The sequence below is a fragment of the Watersipora subatra genome, chromosome 8 (genome assembly GCF_963576615.1).
Source record: "Watersipora subatra chromosome 8, tzWatSuba1.1, whole genome shotgun sequence".
NCBI lineage: Eukaryota > Metazoa > Bryozoa > Gymnolaemata > Cheilostomatida > Watersiporidae > Watersipora > Watersipora subatra.
Window position 1 is genome coordinate 54,099,345 of NC_088715.1, and position 21,035 is coordinate 54,120,379.

At 32.6% G+C, this 21,035-nt stretch overlaps 1 protein-coding gene across 1 annotated transcript; it reads right to left on the reverse strand.

The window, feature by feature from the left end:
* Positions 1 to 592: 592 nt before the first annotated feature.
* Positions 593 to 21,015, reverse strand: LOC137402741 (acid-sensing ion channel 1C-like). Its single transcript, XM_068089245.1, has 9 exons — positions 20,932 to 21,015; positions 17,411 to 17,520; positions 16,479 to 16,651; positions 14,673 to 14,809; positions 10,696 to 10,844; positions 7,086 to 7,153; positions 5,984 to 6,121; positions 3,117 to 3,230; positions 593 to 756 (listed from the first exon to the last, which is right to left on the reverse strand). The coding sequence occupies exons 1-9, from the start codon at positions 21,013 to 21,015 to the stop codon at positions 593 to 595; spliced, it is 1,137 nt and encodes a 378-aa protein (XP_067945346.1).
* Positions 21,016 to 21,035: the final 20 nt, after the last annotated feature.

Genomic DNA, 21,035 nt, shown 5'->3' on the forward strand with positions numbered 1-21,035 from the left:
AACATTTGTTTATCGATACACCCAGCCAGATTTTTGTGGTATGGCGTATCTTCATGCATCTCTTTTTAAATAGAGTACAAAATGTGACAGGTCATATCGTTTTCAATAGAAATGAGGCCGGATCAAAAAATGGTTTTTAGTTTCATATAACAGAGAAATTTTTCAGCTTCTGAAACCTGTTTTCAGAATTAAAACCGATGCAGTTAAACCTGAAAGACAGCTTTTTATCAAAGGCGTTGTTGGTAAATATGTTCAACACAACAACCTGAGAAATCTGTTTTTAAAGATGAAAGGTTGGATTTTTAAATGTAAGTAAAATTAGTAAAAAAACTTTTGACGTTTAGGAAGGTTGTAGCAAACACAGGCTACAAACATTACATTTTCATGAATGTTGGGAATGACTTGGCTTTACAAAATTGTAAGGCACATGGACAAGTTTCAAATTTTCAGTCTGTTGTGCACTCTAAGGAATGCCGCATTTGTATTGAAAATAGTACGACCTTTCACAAATCATCATAGCGCATTTATTAATAAAAACTAGACGTGAAATAAATAAACTTAGGGAACAACATCAAGTTGTGAAAACACAAACTTATTTCTGAGGGTCTGTGAATGGTTTGACCTCAGTTTGCTGGAGTTTTCTTGGCCATCTCATTGACAATGCTACGACAAGGGAGAGAATTCCATGCTCAATGAACTCACAGATAGTGAGCAGGCTTGCTCCAACACAAAATTCAAGAGTGCTTCCAAGCTTAGCTGAAAGAACAATTAATTGATTTTAAGTTGTGGAAATATTTTTATCCGTGTCTACGCTAATAATTAATAATAATAGTAATCCTAATCTCTATAAATACTAAACTTAATAAAAGCGAAGGTCTGTTTCTGTCTATCAATTGGAGCAGATCAAGTTTCATTCTATCTCCTTCATGTAGACAAAGCTCTCTCTAATAGCCATCAACAATAATCTGCATGATTATAATCATTAAGTGGTACAGATCCATTCATGCTTTTATTTGGGAAGCAAAATGTCAGTCACAGTAATTAGTCAAAACTTTATAAAAGTGTGTTGGCTAGCGTAGAAACAACTTCAGCATGCAGCAGCAACACGAACGTTTTTTAGATGTTGATTTATCTCACTTATAGCTGTTTTTTTATCTGTCAACAAACTAATGTCCAATGGCCAGCCCTTAAAAAATTGTGCTTTTAAAAAAATAAGTTTGTTTTAACACTGTTGCTACTAAATTTATTTCTTTAGATGTTTTCTATAGATGTACTACGCTTCTCGTTATAGCCAAAAAATCAAAATTCTTTTTTACCAATGGCGACAGCAAATAGATCCATCCACACCTTACAACTGCCAATAAAGACGGTTCTTTTGAATGAATAATGGAAATGGATGATCAGTGTTTGTTAAAAGTGACACACTTTGCACTGTAGTAGATTTTAACTAATAGTATTGGCATGTTTTATCATTTGCATTTATCATTGTTTTTGATGTTTGAAGTGATCTGATTGCAAAGTATTTCAAAATTAAAATCGATAAAACCTGATTGCAGTTAAAACGATCAAAAGAAAAATACTTTCGAAATGATGTTATGATGATAGAAAAATTCTTATGAAATCTTTTTTCTAAAACTTGGCACAAGTTTCATTCTGGTTATGAAAATTAAATGCTTGAGACAACTATAGAGAATCTAACACCAATTTAATAAAATGGCTTAATATCTAAATGAAATTTTGTAAAAAAATAAGCAAACCAAAACTTTACAAACGAGCGATTTAGAAATTTAGAAATAATTATTTTATTTACAGCAAAGAAAGCCCATAGTATAATGAAATAAAAGCATTTGCAACCAACAGTTAGAAACCAAATATTTTAGTGAAAGTTTGAATAAATTTTTATCTTTCTATCACAAAACAAAGCTACTATGTATGATAAGTCAGGATTAGCTGTGTGTGTTGCTATTATAGACTGACAGGCTTCGCTATGATTGCACATTTCTATCAACAGCAATTTCTCTGAATAGCAAAATGAAGTGGGCGACAGTATGAATATAATGTATTTGTTATTCGGCCACATTGGTACATAGGTACTTTAGGTTATAAGTCACATTGGTCCATAAGTACACTAGTTTATAGGTCACAACCGTACATGGGTACCCTAGTTTATAGGTCACATTGGTACATAAGTACCTTAGTTTATAGGCCACAACGGTACATAGGTACCCTAGTTTCTCATTATCAAAGTGGGTAAAGGGTTTGTTCTATGGATAGGTGGCAATATAATCTGAGTGTAGAATTGCAATGTCTATTCTACCAAAAATGATTCTGGCATAGATTTTTATCAGACATCTATGCCAGATTTCATTGTAACTTGCAAGTTGTTAGAAATTTAGATTTATTTAGATTAGAATAATATCATTATATATTGAAGATACGGTAAATGCCAAAAGTAAACAAACATAAATGGCGGGTGTAATACAATCTTATTGATATAAAAACCTAATTTATAAGCTTATTAACTACACTTTATGATACAGCATTGGACAAAGCAAATATTTTATGCGCACAGATAATAGGAATGCCACCATGAACTATAAAAGTATAAAAAATATAAAGGGAACTATAGTATAAAGGTCAAGGTCTCTCATCACCCACCATTGGTTGGCATCGCTTAAAAGAGGAATAGGACTACTGTGCTGGTTCAGTTTGAGAATTTCTAGCAGCATCATGTCAGTAGGCCAGTAGAAAGCCTTCATAAATATGTGTACTATTTAATTTATGAATAAAAAGGCTTGAAAAGCTTAATAAAGTGCGACAAACTAATACTGTTATACTTCTGAGTCAGTAAAATCACCGCTTGGCTCTACTTGGTTATTAGAGCTGTGCAGTCTACCATTTATTCCAGTGGAAAATTCACCACTCTAGTTATGGCAGCTTGTTCGTTAAAAGAAAGTGCGACCTAACTGCGAGTATAAAAGGTAATATAATATGTTTAAATAATATAATATTGATATATTCTGTAATATAACAATTCATAACTGAAAAGCATATAACATATTATGTCTAACATAACAATATAATATGTAATATGGTGGTGAGATAGTATATCTCACCAATTAAATCTGGTGGAGTATAAGCAAAGGTTTCCTCAACCTTTTCGTAGGACATCTGGCCATAGAATATGCTAACAAGAAGCCTGTCTCTCCCAATCTTCTCAATCTCTTCTGCTGCGAAACATGAAAATGTTTGTAGACACAGTTTGATCAATAGAATGCCAATCTATTATTTTCACATAATAAACATGATAAACAGTAGACCACTGTCTATCTCACAGGACAACAAAAAATAAAAGAAACATTTCTTATGGGTGGTCAAACGTCACCAGTTTCTCGTTCTTTATTTTGTGTGACTCACAAATTCAGCATATGGTAACATAAGCTATATTATGCAGTAGCCTGACGATCCTTTTATACTGAGCCACTGACATAGGCCTATTTGTTGAACTTATGTATGTAAATTTTATAAAAGTTTTGAATATTTCAGTAAATCTAACAACTTGTTCAGGTATGTCTGAACCCCTGAATGAGAAAACAACAAGGAGGGGATAACATCAATACTAAAAGTAGATAGAGAGATACTGCAATCTTTTGATTAACGAGTACAATGTCTGCTTGGTAGCTAGTGCACTCTCAGGTGGCTCGTGAATCCAATGTGAGATCAGCAAACTTTGACAGATTGCAAGCAGAAACTGTGGGTGTTGAGGTTCCAGTAGAGCCCTTATTACTTGACCAGCTGTTCCTGTACCCAATTTCAAGGCAACTTTGATGACTAGAGAAACACCTGGCTGCAGCAAGCTGGCAGTTAACCGCTGATGTTTCATTTGCCCTTCCAGTAGGGTGCTCACAGACCCTTTGTGTTAGTTTAGGGTTGCCTAACGCATTCTGCAAGGCAGCAGCTCAAACCCCATTTTCATAGAGAGTTGGGTGACCAGTTTAGTCGCCGAAGTGTTGACCATAAAACAGGTGGTACTGGTTTACATGGTACCAGTAGCAGATAGCAACCTGACCTGAGCCTGAATATTGAAAGCAGTTATAGAACCAAAGCACACTTTTTGATTAATGTGTCAATATGTAAGGCAACTTTTGGCAAGGTCATACGGCATCAGCTGATTATAACCCAAACATATTTTGGCAGTATTATCAGGCTGTGTATCTATTTAGAATCAGCATAAGTATTAACTAAAACATATTTTTTGTCAATATCAATTTACTGTTAGTCATAATTACTTGAGTGACAGGATTTGTTACTTTGCCACAAACAGTCGACCAGCAGCGTTGATCTAGCTTCACCAAATAAACCTATGAAAACATGGATAATTACTCAATTACCTCAATACTCTTCCCAACTATTTTGCCACACCCGGAGCTGTCTGTACAAAGTCAGTATGACGTCAATGAAGTCAAGATGCTAAAACGGGGTTGCTAGTTGCTATCATGCTATAGTTGATATCGGCTATTGCTTTCAAGTTCCAGCGTTGTGCGTCTCTATTCTGTCGATCTCCTCGCAACTATAGATATCATAATAACACTTTGGGTTTATCTTAACAATTTAATCGCGATCAAGTTTTATGGACTTTAATCCTAAAACATATTGGAGTCACAACCCTAAAAAATCAAAAGCAGTCGCAACTGATAAAAAAATATACCGATATCTTTGGATAAAATTGACTAAAACTTTGTACAAGCTCCTTTTGACCCCAGGGTTGATACTCTGAAAAAAACAACCACCTAGATAGTCCCAGACTTGGATATTCTAAACCCAATTACCTGGTTGGTCAATTTGAGTTTGGATATTATATCCCAATCACCTGGTTGGTCAATTTAAATTTGGATATTGTACCCCCAATCACCTGGTTGGCCAATTTGAAATACACCCCTAAACACTGGGAGTTCCCTAGAGGGCGCCCAGGTTCCACACCCCGCTAAATATCCAATATTATTTATGCATTAATAAAACAGAAACAAGCTACAAACAAAATTCCCAATTTTATTTAAATACGCTTTTACTTCGGATTTTTCGTTTGTTTAGTATGGCAAAATGTTCTTTTTTTGTGAAAACGGCTTAATTTTGGTTGCTAACAGAAACAAATATATTTTAGTTTACTATTGGTGAAAAAATTAAACAAAACAAGGCAATTAGCTAACCATAAAGCAATTTATAAAAACCATTTTTGCGGCAACATAATAGCGCTCTGGCCACTAGCATCAGTATCGTAAAATGACAAAAATGTTGCTATGCCTGCAAAAGGGTTAATAAAACTGATTCCAAATATCGACCATCATATCATCATTTTCATTTACAAAAAAAAAAGAATATCAATGAAAGAAATAGCATATCATTCATTCTGAGTTTATTGCTAAAAGGTTGCTAAGATGATGCAGTGTCGCCTGTCTCTTTTCCCTTTTCCGTCAGCAAGCATGCAGATTTTAATGCAATCTGCATTCAAATGAGGACTTGAATTTCGATGCAATTTCTTGGCATTACTTTGACTGAATAAAATCTTAATGAGCATGGGCCCTTTTACTTGCTTGGCTGTGGAAACCCCCCTAAAGTAGCAAGTTTACTGACAATGCCCCACGGTCTAAAAACCCCCAAAAATTGGGATTTTGGGCCAAGCCTAATGGGCCTTTTGGTGAGGGAGTATCAGTCCTGGGCTTTTGACTAGATTTGCTTTTTATTTTGCAACTGGCCTTTTCTGTACAGTTCTATTCTGATAGAAATTAATTATCTTTAGCTTTCAGGTAGTTTCAGTAAAGATATGTATCTAAATCTTTGTCTATAAGCTACCGGCGCCAGATTAGGAGGTATCAAAAGCTTCAATACATTTCTTTGAAATCTCTCCAAAACCTTTACTAAATTTATGCAATAATGGTACGGCTTGCTGACAGTTATACCTATGAAACTAGCACAATGTTGTTACCTGTTGATATGTTTGCCCGCTTCACGTAGTGCCCACTCGGGAATCTGCTGCTGGAGATACCGGCGGAACACACTATTTCATCGCAGACGGGTCTGCAACTGCATTTCTTCAAGTGTGCTGAGTTTGAGTAAAATTCGTCTAAAATAGCAACAGTTGTCAATTTATTTGTTACTTGCAAAATATAAAATTTGAATATAAAATTTAAAAAGGATTTTGTTTAATCTTGCTCAATAAGTTTTAATCTTGAAGCATTTTGGCCATCATATACCACTTCAAGCATCAAATTCAATTGCTAATGATGGGAAAATGCCAAATTCTTTTTGATAAAATATGCTAGAATTTTATGTTAGGTTCATCTTTAAGTAGAATTATTTATGTAATCAAAATATTAATCAAAACAAAATGATGATTCAGAAAAGAGGATGATTTTATATTTAGCAGGAGCTTTTAATTTCACAAAACCTAATGATATCCTTACAAGTTACTTGCACACCAAGTCAGTTAAAAATGAATTCACACATAATAATAAGTATATTTTATCGGAAATTATCGATATTTTGCTAGCATTTGCAGTAGTTTTTTTTATGTTCAAGGTGATCTGTCTACCAAAAGTGTTTTAAGATTAACATAGAAAAAATTTTGACAACGGTTAAAATGTTCAGATCAGAGTAAAGTGCGATTATGACGTATACAATTGCAAAGAGACCGACGGAATAGAGACGTGTAAACCTGCAACTTGAACGCAATAACCGATATCAACTAGTGACATCCTTTTACATGTTTTTTTTCTGATGATTTGCCAATAGTTTTGAATCTTAAAACATCCTGTTAGTCAGATCATCTCACACATAAACCACGATCAAAAATTTTCAAAATATACAGACACATTCTGATAAAATCTATTAGAATTTTGTCAAAGTTGAACTTCAAGTAAAATTATTTATGTACGAAAACCAACCACATACATGTAGTTCAAAATGGTAAAAGCAACATACACTATATAAAAATATATATAAATACACACAATATAAATATAAAAATAAAAAAACAAAATACAAAATTGGTGAGTTTATGCTAGGCCATTTTGTTGGCAGTCACCTACCATTGATTTCAAACACCTGGTTACGACTGTCAAACACCTGGTTATGACTGTCAACCACCTGGTTACGACTGTCAAAAGAACCATCACAAGTCATAGGGCTGGTTGTTGACAGTAAGAAAATGTGTAAAATTATAAATGTTTCCTGCTGAAAGATCTCTCTAATCATTTATAAGACTCTTGTAGAATTAAAGTGGAAGAAACATTCACTCAAGGAAGAGCTTACATTCTGTTGGCCTGATGCAATTGACAGCCTCTCGAAATGGGCAAACGTCTGACTTGATCACTTCTACAAACATAATAAAAGTTATATTTCATTGTCTGAAAATTAATAGGTGACTTTTCTCACACATCGGATATCTTTACTGCTAGAGTTTTGGTTAAACTGTTTAGTAGCCCTTTTATGTAAAAACATTGTGCGTGTTTGAAGAATTATTGATACTAGTGTGGCGGGTGCCAGGCCACGGATTTATGTTTACTGTATTATCCCTATTATATATATATTCACATAATTAATCCTATATATATTTTGCATATTGTGTCCTTCTTCTTTATTAGCTGTCTCATTGCTAATAATTTGTTGGTTTGGCCGTAACCAAGCCAACTTATTAGCCATTACTCTTTATTCTTATACAGCCTCTGATCTGGCTCAATTATCTGGACGGGGCAAAATATATAAATTTATAGGGAACGCTTTCAACAGGAGGGCAGAGTAGTCACAGCTCCATGACTAATGAAATTTTCTTCGGACTAAAATGAACATAAAACTACACTCATTTCTCTCACATTTATGCAACATTTATTACAAGCTAGATCGGGCTTGAGTATAGGTCGGCAAAATCATTTACACTAGTACCGTAGCAGCCTGCTACGCTGAGAGAGATCGGCATGACTAATACTTAACTAACTACACAGTTACACAGACTAGTACCCTGGCAGAACCATGTGCTGTGAAGCATCATTATGGGTAATAGTTATGTGCACAGTTATTCCATTATGCCGCAAGATAGTCGCGTGGCGCAGATTTTAGTGTGCCCGGTTGAGAATCTGAATATCCTTCTTTGGTTCTTGTGTGATGCACTCTTTTTTCTTAACCAATAAGCATGGCTTTGGACAGATGGACATACACTCATCTTATTATAGTAAAGACTCCAGAATGTGGCAAGGTATTCAATTGGTGCAGGTGGTAGAGTGTTAGTGACCAATCTCCGGGTTGTGAGTTCTAATCCCATTGAATGGAATTCTTTTTTGAACCTCAAAGCGTGGCTTCAGACAGATACACAGACAAATCTTTTATTTGAGTAAAGGCTTTTAGAGAGCCCACTAATTAGAAGATAATTTAGCAGGCAGACCTATAGTGAAACCTCTATTTGAATGCAACATTTATTTGAACACCACCTCTATTCAACGCCACTATAAGAAAATAACTGGAAAACAGAGCACCACCCTTTAACTGAACGACACCTTTATTTGACCGCCAGCTCAACATTTGTTGATCTTTTAGAACCTATAATAGAAAGTTATCATTACAAAGGTGTCAACAAAATTGTACTAATATTAACTCGGTTACATTAATAACAATTACCCTATATAATCATAATTCGTCGATCTCATATAAAAGTCGATATGTAATTTAAAGGCAAAAATTTGCATTATTAAATGTATTACTCATGTATAAGTTGACCACACTATTGCAGAATATTCTTGAAACATTATATCAATTATAAATCAAGTTTTTCATCAAGAATCCAAACATTACTTTTTATGCGATATGATAAATATAGTTCTTCAACATGTTTCAAACGTGGTTTGGGTTGACTCACTTTCGATAGCTGTCTTTGCAATGACCACATGCTAAACGCAGGTTAACTGCTTTCCACTACAAATTGCTACTGTGATTAAACAAAATAAAATATTTACAATGCTAGGTCTATTCTTAATCTTTAGTTGTAAGTTTTTGCTTTCCATTTGTTCAAATGCATCACTTGTTAAATTTAAAACCAGCCGATGGCAGTATTGTACAACGATGACGACAGCTTTTTTTATAATTGAAATACTTTTCATAAGTTTGTTGACAAGTAATACATCGTATGCATTGTATTTCACTGATATTTGACATTCGTAATTTTGTGAATTAACTTCTGCATTTATATGATAAAGCACTAATAATATTAGTATTTGTTAAGGCTTCATACCGCGATATGTATATTGCATCTATAATAACTGTGTTTTCTTTTCATATTTATGTCCTACTTGACTCTGCAGCAACATGTTCATAAACATTGCTCATTTATAGGCATACTTGAGCCAACCTCAAAAACTTTCCCTTGAAGACTTCTCCTAAAAACTTGACTTATATATGAGTATGCACGGTAAGTCTTCAGTTGTTACTGTTTGGATCAAAGTCCATTTTTTATCATTTTCTCTTTGGAAGCTGTCTTTCCAAAGTTCTGATGACTTACCTGAAAAATGCAGCACTACTCTCTACTTGAATGTTACCTCTAATATAAAATGCCACTATAAGAGAAGGGTTAAAAAACTGAGCCTCATGGCATTCAAATAGAGGTTTTACGATAATTGCTCTCACTGTTAATAAAAACTATGTTTTTCGCTTAGCCCATAGTTGTAAAGATAGCAGAAGCCAATATCGCTTCACTTATTACAGCTTGTCAGAACTTTAGTATGTGGTAAGCAGGTAGTAAGTTGACATGCTTGGTTGTAAAACTCAGATATTTGAGTTCAAATCCTGCAAATTATTTTTTTCACAATGCTCTCAGGTGCTCGAGGATGCTCTTTGAAAATTTCTGCAAACAGACGGATGGACAGACTCGGCAACTTCTAAATTCAAGGAAATTATTTGGAAGATCAGTTGAGTATCTATTATTTAAGTGTGAAATCAAATGTGCTTTAATTAGCCCTCACGCAGTATCGTAACTCGTAAGTTTCCAAGGCCATTTATGCTTCCCATAATAATACCTGTTGTTTCACTGCTAAATCGTGCTTCGTAATCTGATCAGTGTTGTCGATATATGCATGCATTTCTCCGTTTTATAATACAATAACATAGAAGGATATTTCTCTTATAGAAAGCTATAGAAAGGATTGGGTACGATCGATCACATATTCCATTTGCCACACTTCCGGCAACCCTATTGAAAAATATTTAAATACAGCATTATCCTAATTTTTATCATTTCTACAATTATGCGACAAGTTTCATAGCTCGGCTTAACCTGTGTCTAGAATATTTGTATTTATCCTTTCACAAATATGGCAAAAATGATTTTATATTTCGTGATTGATTGAAATCACCATAATATAGTTTAGTTTATGAGGTTTCTGTAACTACAACCTAAAACTTACAACCTCAACGCCTCAGCAATACCTTTAGATTACCAATTTTAAAAACACTCGTTCAACTCACTCAAAAAATCTTTGATTTTTGTTATTTCATTTTTGCTTTACATGTAACGATATAACTTCCTGATATAATTTTGTCATGTTCATATTAAACAAATCATGGTGAAGCAGAAAAAGTGTGCCAAAACAGAAATAAGACAACTGAATTAGACAAAGGTTTTTACCTGGATGCAAAATTTTTCTGCAGCCACACCGATGTATGACGAATAGAGATCGACATTCAGAGTAGCATCCAGAGAGAGAGAGAGAGTAGTTTGAAAAAAACAGCAACGGATTTTTTTCTGAGGTTACATCAAAGCAGTTTGATTGGTTGTCATCAGCTGGTGGAGGGACACGAACCATCTGTAAAATAAGAAATACTTAAAGATGAATGTACACAAAATTTTTGAAAATTTTACCAGAAAGTATTGGTGTTTTTTTATTATTTGCATTTGTTTTTTAAATTTGAGGTGATGTGACTGCCAAGATTTTTTAAGATTACACTTCATTTTAACTTTAGTGCAATTAAAACACATGAATCGCTTGAAAGTGCGATTATGACATCTATAATTTCAAAGAGATCGAGACAGAATAGAGACTCGTAATGCTTCAACTTAAATACAATAGCTGATACCAACAATGGCAATGATAACAACTAGTAACGGCATATCTCATATATATTTTTTATCAGCGTTTTTAATCACAGCCGAGTTTTATCAAAATTAATCTGAAAACATCTTGTCAATCAGATCGCCTCAAACATAAGAAAAAGAAAATGATAGAAAAATACTGATACTTTCTGATAAAACCTACAAAACAAACCTGTGAGAATTTTTTTAATACTATAAATTTTTAAAAAATAAAACTGTTCATGAACTGTACTAAACACATTGCTGGCATCAGAAAATCTATTAGGTGATACACCTGCAACGTTGTGTGAATATCTTAATAAATTGTTAGGTGGTGGTGCTGTGCCAAAGCAGAATGGTAAATTTATCTAATCAATGCTTTACCCTATTTTTTGCTTAATTTAGAATAGTGAAAACACACCATGTTTAGCTATAGCTGGTAAATGTATATAACAAAATTATATATAAAAGGCTCAATAAGGCTGTCATGAGAGACTAACAAAACTGACTTAGTGGTCAAGTTACATTTAATCAACACATACAGCTAGGAGTCAAGTTACATTTAATCAATACATACAGCTAGTAGTCAAGTTACTTTTAATCAATGCATACAGCTAGGAGTCAAGTTACATTTAATCAATACATACAGCTAGGAGTCAATTTACTTTTAATCAATACATTCAGCTAGTAGTCATGTTATATTTAATCAATACATACAGCTAGTAGTCAAGTAGTATTTAATATTAAATCAATGCATACAGCTACTAGTCAAGTTACTTTTAATCAATACATCCGGCTAGGAGTCGAGTTACTTTTAATCAATACATCCGGCTAGTAGTTAAGTTACTTTTAATCAATACATACAGCTAAGAGTCAAGTTACTTTTAATCAATACATACAGCTAGTAGTCAATTTACTTTTAATCAATATATGCAGCTAGTAGTCAAGTTACTTTTAACCAATACATACAGCTCGTAGACAAGTTACTTTAATCAAAACATACAGCTAGGAGTCAAGTTACTTTTAATCAATACATACAGCTAGCAGTCAAGTTACTTTTAATCAATACATACAACTAGGAGTCAAGTTACTTTTAACCAATACATACAGCTAAAAGGCAAGTTACATGTACTTTAATCAATACATGTAGCTGGTGGTCAAGTTACCTTTAGTCAATACATACAAGTAATAGTCAAGTTACTTTCTAAACTCTCATAGCTTAACTTACTTCTTTCCTTATTACAACCAAGTTTGTATCTGTGCCTGGACCAACTCCATAACTCAGTTCTGTTACTAATGGGACTGTCTTAGCATCATGTAAAGTGATCTACCATTGAAATCAAATATTAAATAAAGGGTCGCACAAAGGGAATAACAGTTTTTCATGTTTCGAGGTCACTTTTAAACCAGTTTAACTTTATTTTTTTGAATGCTATTGATCGACGATACAATCAAAAGCTGCCAACTAAATTTTTGGTACTCAATAATAAAATCAGTATTTTTGCATACCACTTACAAATTTAAAAGACTGCCTTAGTAATTTAGGCAGCATATAATAATAGTCTCAAAATGTTTGACTTTTTAACCAAATTTTTAGTCGGTATTTAGGTAGCTTATATTTGTTGGAATTTGTCTAACACCTTGTGTTTTGCTGCACTAAAGTTTTTCTTAAACAGTAATCAAATGATATTCGCTTAAATAAAAACACTAACCTATATTTGTAACTTAATCTGCTGTTGCATTTGACAAGATTTAAACTATTACAAGGCTTGGTAATAAAGTTTATAATAATAAAAATACGCCAACCCAAAAAAAACCAGCTACTCTTTTGCAAAAAACATAAAATGTTTATCTCTCCAGCTTTAAGTAAATTTATTTAATATTAATTCAGGAGGTGGCACTCTCATTGATTATTTAATCACTTTAGCTTTTCCAAAAAAGTTTTTGATGATTGTCAAAATATGACAAATAGAAGTTTGGTCTCTTCACTCAAATGTCATAGATGCTTTTAGTAGATGTTATCAGAAAGCACCAGTATTTAACTATCATTTCCAATGTTTTTAATGTTGTAGGTGATCTGACTGCTTGAATATTTCAAAATTCAAATTGGCAAAACTTGATAACAGTTAATACGCTCAGATAAAAATAAAATGATTATGACATAATTGTTGTAAAGATACTAATAGAATAGAAGCGCGTAGCACTGCAACTTGACTGCAATAGCTGATATTATCCATAGCATCGGTGGCAACTAGTGATGCCATGGCACATGATTTTTATCTGAGTGTTTTAACCACGATAACCACGATTCAATTTTAAACATTCTGGCAGTCAAATTACAGTACTTCAAAACCAATTGCAAATTATCAAACAATACTCACACTTTCAGATGAACTTTACTACGAGTCTGTGTAAGTTTATTTTAGATGATTCACAATTATAAACACAATTTGATCAAAGCAAAAATTTCTGTCCCCACTAGCACATAAAATAAATTTCCAGAACCACGTTTGACACAAATAGATTTTTATAGACTTTTAAATAATTTTTATGTGTGTGGTTTGTTAAGCAGTCAGTATTTTAAGAGTATTTAATTTTGGCATTCAGTGTGTAAAAGTGTATTTTTATTATCACGACTACACCTCAGCTCTTTATGTAGCCCGGTCTTATGTAAAATTAAATTTAGTAGAATGTCTTGGTAAGAGCAAATGACAGCAAGTGTCACAAAATAGCTGCAAACACTTATAAAATCCTTGCAATTCAACATCCGTCAATATGTTTAATACTCAGAACTTAATTAAACCAAGAAATAAAAGTTTACACTGATTTAACCAGTTCAAAAGTTGTTAAATCACTAGACTAATCAAATTTGTTTTTGTTATTTGGATTACATAACTACTCCAATAAGTCGATTTTGTCATACAGCAAAAATATTGATGGATGAACAAAGTGATCAGCCAAAAACTGGTATCGATATCAAAGCAAAACCTGATGGTGTCTGCTGTACTTCTGACACTCAAAACAAAAAGTGCACATAATTTGTTGCATGTTTCCTTTGACTAGAATTGCTAGTGAAAACATAATTTAGTAATTTTAAGATCATAGATTGGCTGAGAATTAATGTCAAATTGCTGTAATTTAGTCTAAAAAAAAGTTTACAAGGTTATTAAAAAATTTATAAAAAGTTTTTTATAATTTTTGTATAGACTTAAAAAATTCTTTTATTTCAGGTTTTTTGCATTTTTCGATTTGCATTTTTAATCACAATATAATAGTCATAGTCATATATAATAGTCATACAATTATAACAATATTATTTACATATAACCTATATTATATATATTATATATATTATATATAAATATATACATATACATATATATATATTATATATAAATATATGCATATACATATATATACCCAGAAAACCTTCACAAATTTTTTTTTAAAAGTAGAACAAAAGCAATTAAAATAAATGGCACACCTAATGATTTTACCCTAGTGTCAAAGCACAACCAAACCCTACCAAATTCTTGCCTCAAAAAGTCAAATATTTACTCACAATAAATCCTTCAGAGTATGAGTAGGGCCAAAAGTAATACTCAGATGAGAGGACATCCAAATGAAACTGAACTCCTCCATGGAGTCCAGCTGAGTTAGCTCTCAGTGTGCCATCACCATTGAACTGGTAGCAGTAGCCTGCAATATTTCAAACCTAGTAAAACAGATTCGTAGACAAATTTCAACCAAAACTAAATTATTTTGCCTAAAGTCAAACAGAACCAAGTTATATATTTTATATATTTATAATGTATATTAAATATTGTACATTATATATTATGTATTACATTTTATATACTGTATATGGTACATGGTAAACTACTTATTATGTATTGTAAATTATGTGCTTTCTTTCATATATTACATATAGTATAAATTGTATATTGTACACTACATATGATATATTACAAATTTCATATATTAGCCTAAATATTGCATGCCATATATGTAAATTATATACTATGCACGATATATGATGTATATTGTATATTATGCATTCTACCTGCTATATTGCATATTACACATTCTACATATTATAAATTACATATTATACAGAATTATACACGCAATATAAATCTACAATACACACAATACAAATGTATATTATACATTTATATTGTATATATTATATTTTATGTATTATATATTTTTATACTTTTAATTTGTCGCCCACGTCCAGTGCGTTGCCAATGTTGCCTGAATTTGGTGTCTACGCGATAGCATGATATTAGATTTGTATTTGTACTGAGCATTTTATATTGCAGGTATTTTAAAATGTATCCTTTGATATTTTCATGTAAGGTTTTTAATCTTTTAAACTGCACCTGTTTCTTTGTTTTGTGTTTTTTTGTATTTCGTTCGCTCACAAAATCATTGTTTTGAAAATTTAACAAACAAAGGCGGGCAAACAAAACTTAGATGAAAAACTTGAAAACTTTCTATTAAAAGTTTGCTGTTAGAGGTTTTTGCCTAGTTATATCGCCACAAAATGTTGGTCATATTAAACTAGATTTAAGACCACCAAAAATGAGTATCAGAAAACTGTATTATACGTTTTTATTTTTTTCATGCAGATATTTTAAAATTTTGAAACCTTAGAACTTTTAGAAGTGGTTAAGTGTCTGCATTACACAACTGACTGCTAAATATGCTTGACAATAATGACAATGCAGCTGTACTGTAATGGTTAGGCAATCAGACTGCAAAGTGGTAGGTCAGTAGTTCAATTCTAAGATGAAGCATCCAGTTTTGAACTGCTCCTGTACACTAAAATAAAGGAGAGATGTTGCTAATGTGATGGGTGACTATAACTCTACCACCGCACGTTTTTAGCAAGTGTGATGGCTAACCAAACCACCAGAGCAGTTTAGAATACCCGACTTGCAAACCACCTGCAGACCTGTTGGGGGTTCAACTCCCAAAAAGTACGGAATTTAAACTGGCTGCATTCTAGAAATGACAACAAATCTTAAATTGGATTGTTGAATCCTGCAGCTAGTTACTGGGTCTGCAGTCATCAAATTTTCATTGCGTCGACTCACAAACATTCAGGCTAGGGCATGGAACCGCTTTTTGTGCAACAAATGTCATACTCCACATTCTCCAACATCAAAGAACTGCACAATAGTCAGGCAGCCCATGAGAGCGCAATATTGTTCAAAGTAATGTATAACTAGTCAACTTCACCCGTGATGCATTTTACTTCAGCAGATCTGTCTTTCTTCAATTACAAGCATTGCTAAGAAGTTTCTGTAAGAATAAGTGTTTTGATATGTTAATGGTCCTTTAAAACATTTTCATAATCTGCCTGCATCAGTTTGAATCTGTTCAAATACACTGTGGCAAGGAACTTGCTCTTTTCGTATATAGCAAGCCAATATAGTCTCATTCAACTCATGGGCCATTTGACGAAGATTGGGTTCCATGATGCTCGCATTCATCTTTAGAAAATCAGCAAGCAATGGGTCACTCCGGTTGTATCTATATAAGAATGATTTCAAACTGAACAAATAGAAAGTTTGCTGAAAAAAAACACTCAATTTAGTGCTGTCACATTCTTCAAGCGAATCTAGATTTGCTGCAAGTCATGTGACCTAATCTTATGTGGCTAATTTTGCTCTATTCTCTGTTTCGGAACAGTTGAACTTTGACCTATGACAACCTTAGCTCTCTTGATGCAGCAAAAAACTAATTAGCTAATTATAATTGCAACAAATAACTAAGAATACTTTTTAAAACTGAGAATAATAATTTAAGTTTTATAAATGACATTCAATTTAGAATAGCCAAAAAAGTAACTTCATCATTTTAATTTAATTTTAATTGAAAACAGTCCAACTAAAATTTGAAAGAGTATTTTTTATTAAAACTAGATTCATAACCTATTTATAAGTTGAAAGCAATTAGAACAGCAATAGCTTAAAGTATCATTGGATTTTGAAATATTCAAATCTTCGCAAATGAGCAATAGGCTGGCCATCATTTAACAAGTGCTTTATTAAGTTGTTCTATTTGACTATACAAAAATTGCTTCCAACTGTTTAATTCAATTATACATTATCACAATCATGATATTATTTATATCATTACCTTAGGCAGCCAAATTTTTAATTACTTTGAAAGTCTTAATAGCAGCTAAACAATTCAAATATGAAAACAGATAAATACAGTTTTTCACAATCACTCAAATTTAGCCCCTCCCATCACCGTGTCTTACCGACTCTTTTGGAACGCACTTACTTTCCTTCAGGTGGTGGTGATTCCGATCTCATGTCATAGATGTCTGTTAGAACATCTTCAAATACTTTTATCTGGTCATCTCGTAAGTAGCCTTTTGACTTTGACTGTTTCTAGAAGTTGCGATTGCAAATGGTCACTGTCGGGAACTAAAACAAACCTTTTATAGCTAACTCAAAAGTAAACTAAGTAATTTTTCATCCGAGTTGTGAGTTAAAATTTGCCAAGTTTGAAGTTAATTAAAAAAGAGATTAGACAACAGAATATTTTTATTTACCCTTTCCTACATATGACAATGATCGTTGTTTACTCTTCGACAGCAATACACCATACCCACCATCGTGTCTTTTAGGTTTTGAGATTTATGTTACTACAACCTCTGATTCACTATCCCTACATCTTTGCAGTACTATTAAAGGACGAACTTTTAAAATAATTTTGTTCAACACACTCAAAAGAAATCTGATTTTTGTATTTTCAATCTCAATTTTTTTTGCATGTAACAAATAACATCATTTTGTTGATAGTTACAATGCAATTTAAAAGTTTACACATATAAATAATAACTTATAGGAATAAATAAAACATAAAAATTATGTATAAATAATAAAACTCTAATGAATGTTTTAAAGTTAATTAAGCTTACATAATGTTGCATTAAAAATAGTTTAAAACTAAAATATTCAATGTCATACTTTTGGCTTTTATGTCTATGATGGGTATATTAGAGAGTTTCAGAACATTATGGAGTTTTATATTACTAGTTTATATCCTTTTATGCCACAAAATACTACTGTGGAATTCTTGTAATCTGACTATATGATTGCAGCCTGCCTTCATTCTGTCTATCATAACCTATATTAGTATTGCAAAAAATTTAGTCGCAAAACTGTTGTGGAATCAATCGATACACAACACACTCAAGCGAAGCATGCTCTCCGCCTGCCAAACGTCGGCTAGCTGAGTAAGACAAAAGAGGTGAAACTTAGCAAGAAAGACTAATAGGTAAGAGCAATGCTCAGCTTTGGACAACACATTAGCCGCGTGTTTTACACTCAGGTCATGCGCAGTGATTATTTTGTGGATAAATAAATCACAAATTAGAGTTTTAACCCCTTGTTATTGCAAACACACAAACATGTAGAGTTAATGGGAATAAGTCAACTGCTTAGACTTCCAACCATGTTGAGTTGCAGACTGGCTGTAATACATGTATAGGATTATTTTATGTCACTACAAAGGATCCAACTCTTGTATATTATTTACATGCTTTTTCATTTCATTTACTCTCTTTACTTTTTTGAAACTGTCAAAAAAGATTTTATTTGGTATATGTTGCCATTAAAAAAAAAAAATTTTGATATACTTTAGTTTTATGTATTTTGATATATTTTTTTTTATTTGATCTTTTTATTTTGAATTATCGCAAGATAAAAATCTTTAACAACTATTGTATATTTTTGAGCAAGTTCATAGTCAATTTAAAAGTTGTGACTAGGGCGTATTGCAAATCTTATTTCAATTAAAATAAATAATAGTTTTGCATAAGTTGTAAAGGGTTTAACCAGCAGACCTTGTATAAATCCGACAGACTTAACTGCACATTCGTTTACTTAATAACTGATAAGTAGTGTCTGCAGATTTCTTGCTCTTTTTTAACTAAACTGCAGATAAAGTTATTCATAATTGATTAAAATAAAGATTAATAATTCCTTTTTAATGAAATTAAATTGCATAATAGTTGAAGTGATTACGTAATAAAATTTAATTGCAGCATAGCTATTTGAGAAAAATTGGCCAACTATGCCACAAATTATTTTTGGTGAGATAAGTAGTTTTAACAGCGGGCTCTAACGGAGGGTAATTTCAACAGTGGGCAGTTTAGACTTTGCATTTGCCTTTAAATGGATTGCTTTTCTTTAGCAGTGCTTTTGAATTCTTCACAGATAAAAATACATCCTCTCAATTTTACGAGAAGTTAATAGTAGCTCCCTAGTTTTGAGTACAGGATGATACGCAATAATCTACATAGTTGAATAGCCTTATTCTTGATAAACCAATGGAAGAGATGCCCCTTGAATGGAAAAGGTCCCTTCTCGACAAGTTTATAATGTTGAAATGTTTTCAGGCTACAATAACCAAATACTTGTTTTACATAGCTAAAGCACTCATTGTTTGCTGAAATAATTATATTAACTTATTAGATTACTTAGGAAATCTTCTACTGAACACTTACCAAAAGAAGCAAAAAGAAGATAACTTAGAATTTTTTGGACAAACGTAAAACTAAACAAATGCTCCCTGTATATGTTTGTAATAGGTTTCTTTATAATAATTCTTTAGTATTGAAAAGGAACCTAAATTCACACCAGTCACTGACCTAGCCTTATTAGAGGTTTGGCGGCTTTACTTACTTTCACTAACTCTGTATGCGATAATAATCATAAGTGATCATTCTTTTAATGCTTTTTATATCTATATGTTTCTCAAAAATGGTATGTGGGCAGTTCAAGATATAGCTATTAAAATCTTGGAATAAAGAATCCGTATTGCAAAAGATTTGATCTCAGACCCTCCGGTGCATCAGTTCAATACCTTACCAATTCAGCTAACTGAGCTTGATGAATTCATTAGGCGATATATGTCGCTATATGGGAGCAAAAACGCTACCGTCACGATGCAAAGTGATGGCGGTAATGTTATGAGAAGCGGTAGCTCTTATTAGGAAGCTCACTCAAATTATCTATTGGCAATGTTCTAGGCTAATAGCAAGTGGCAAGCAACTATCGTTATGTCTCCTGGTTTATAAGCTGATTTTTTATATGCGGGCAGTGTCGGGTAACACAGATATTTTGTATATAAAACAATCATAGCACAAGACACAAGCGTAATAACTGAGCTCAGCTACTCAATTATTTATAGGTGAGTGTCACTTTTATACGCGAGATTCTTTATATAGGAGCTTCAGAAATTGCACAGCATCAAGACAGATTTACTTCTACAAATTTAATTAATTACAGATAAACTCGGTGATGGTTAATTTTGACAAGACAGTGTAAAAAGGGTAACAAAGATTTTCCAAGAAGTTTAATAGTAGTCACAAGACAGAAACTAATTTTATTCATTCAATCTAGGTTGCACATAGTGAAAAAGCCTATTTATAGCCAGTCGATGACTTATTCCGTTTAGAAGTCAGAGTGCGTTCCTTATTATCACTAACTCTGTGTGTGATAACAATATTGAGTAATCATAGCTGTAATGCTTGATGTATTTTTACAAAAACACAATCGTAAGACAAGTACAAGTGTAACATGTGAGGGCAGCTATTCTGTTGTCTATGGGTAAGCATCAATTTATAGACGAGTCTCTCTTGCTAAGTGTTTTAATAAACATAAAAATAGATCAATGATTTTTAAATTGTAGATACTATATTTATTTCTAGATTTTGTCTAGCTGACATCTTTAAAGTATACCTAAGAAATTCAAAAGTGCTCTAAGCTGCATATAATATTTCAAAAACTCACGGTTAAGTTGTCAGCGTTGTGAACTTTGAGCTTCATGTTGATCAGTCGGCTGCTGTAGTTGTTAAGGAAACCACAAAAAGCCATTCACTATGTTTCCATGGTGC

What these genes read in the sequence shown, in the direction of transcription:
- LOC137402741 (XM_068089245.1), bottom strand. Translation starts at nt 21,015, where the DNA reads ATGGCTTTTTGTGGTTTCCTTAACAACTACAGCAGCCGACTGATCAAC. An exon ending in TCACCACCACCTGAAGGAAA is followed by an intron (nt 16,652 to 17,410) that starts GTAAGTGCGTTC and finishes ATTCTTATATAG; the next exon opens with ATACAACCGGAGTGACCCAT. An exon ending in CATACTCTGAAGGATTTATT is followed by an intron (nt 10,845 to 14,672) that starts GTGAGTAAATAT and finishes CTTATTTTACAG; the next exon opens with ATGGTTCGTGTCCCTCCACC.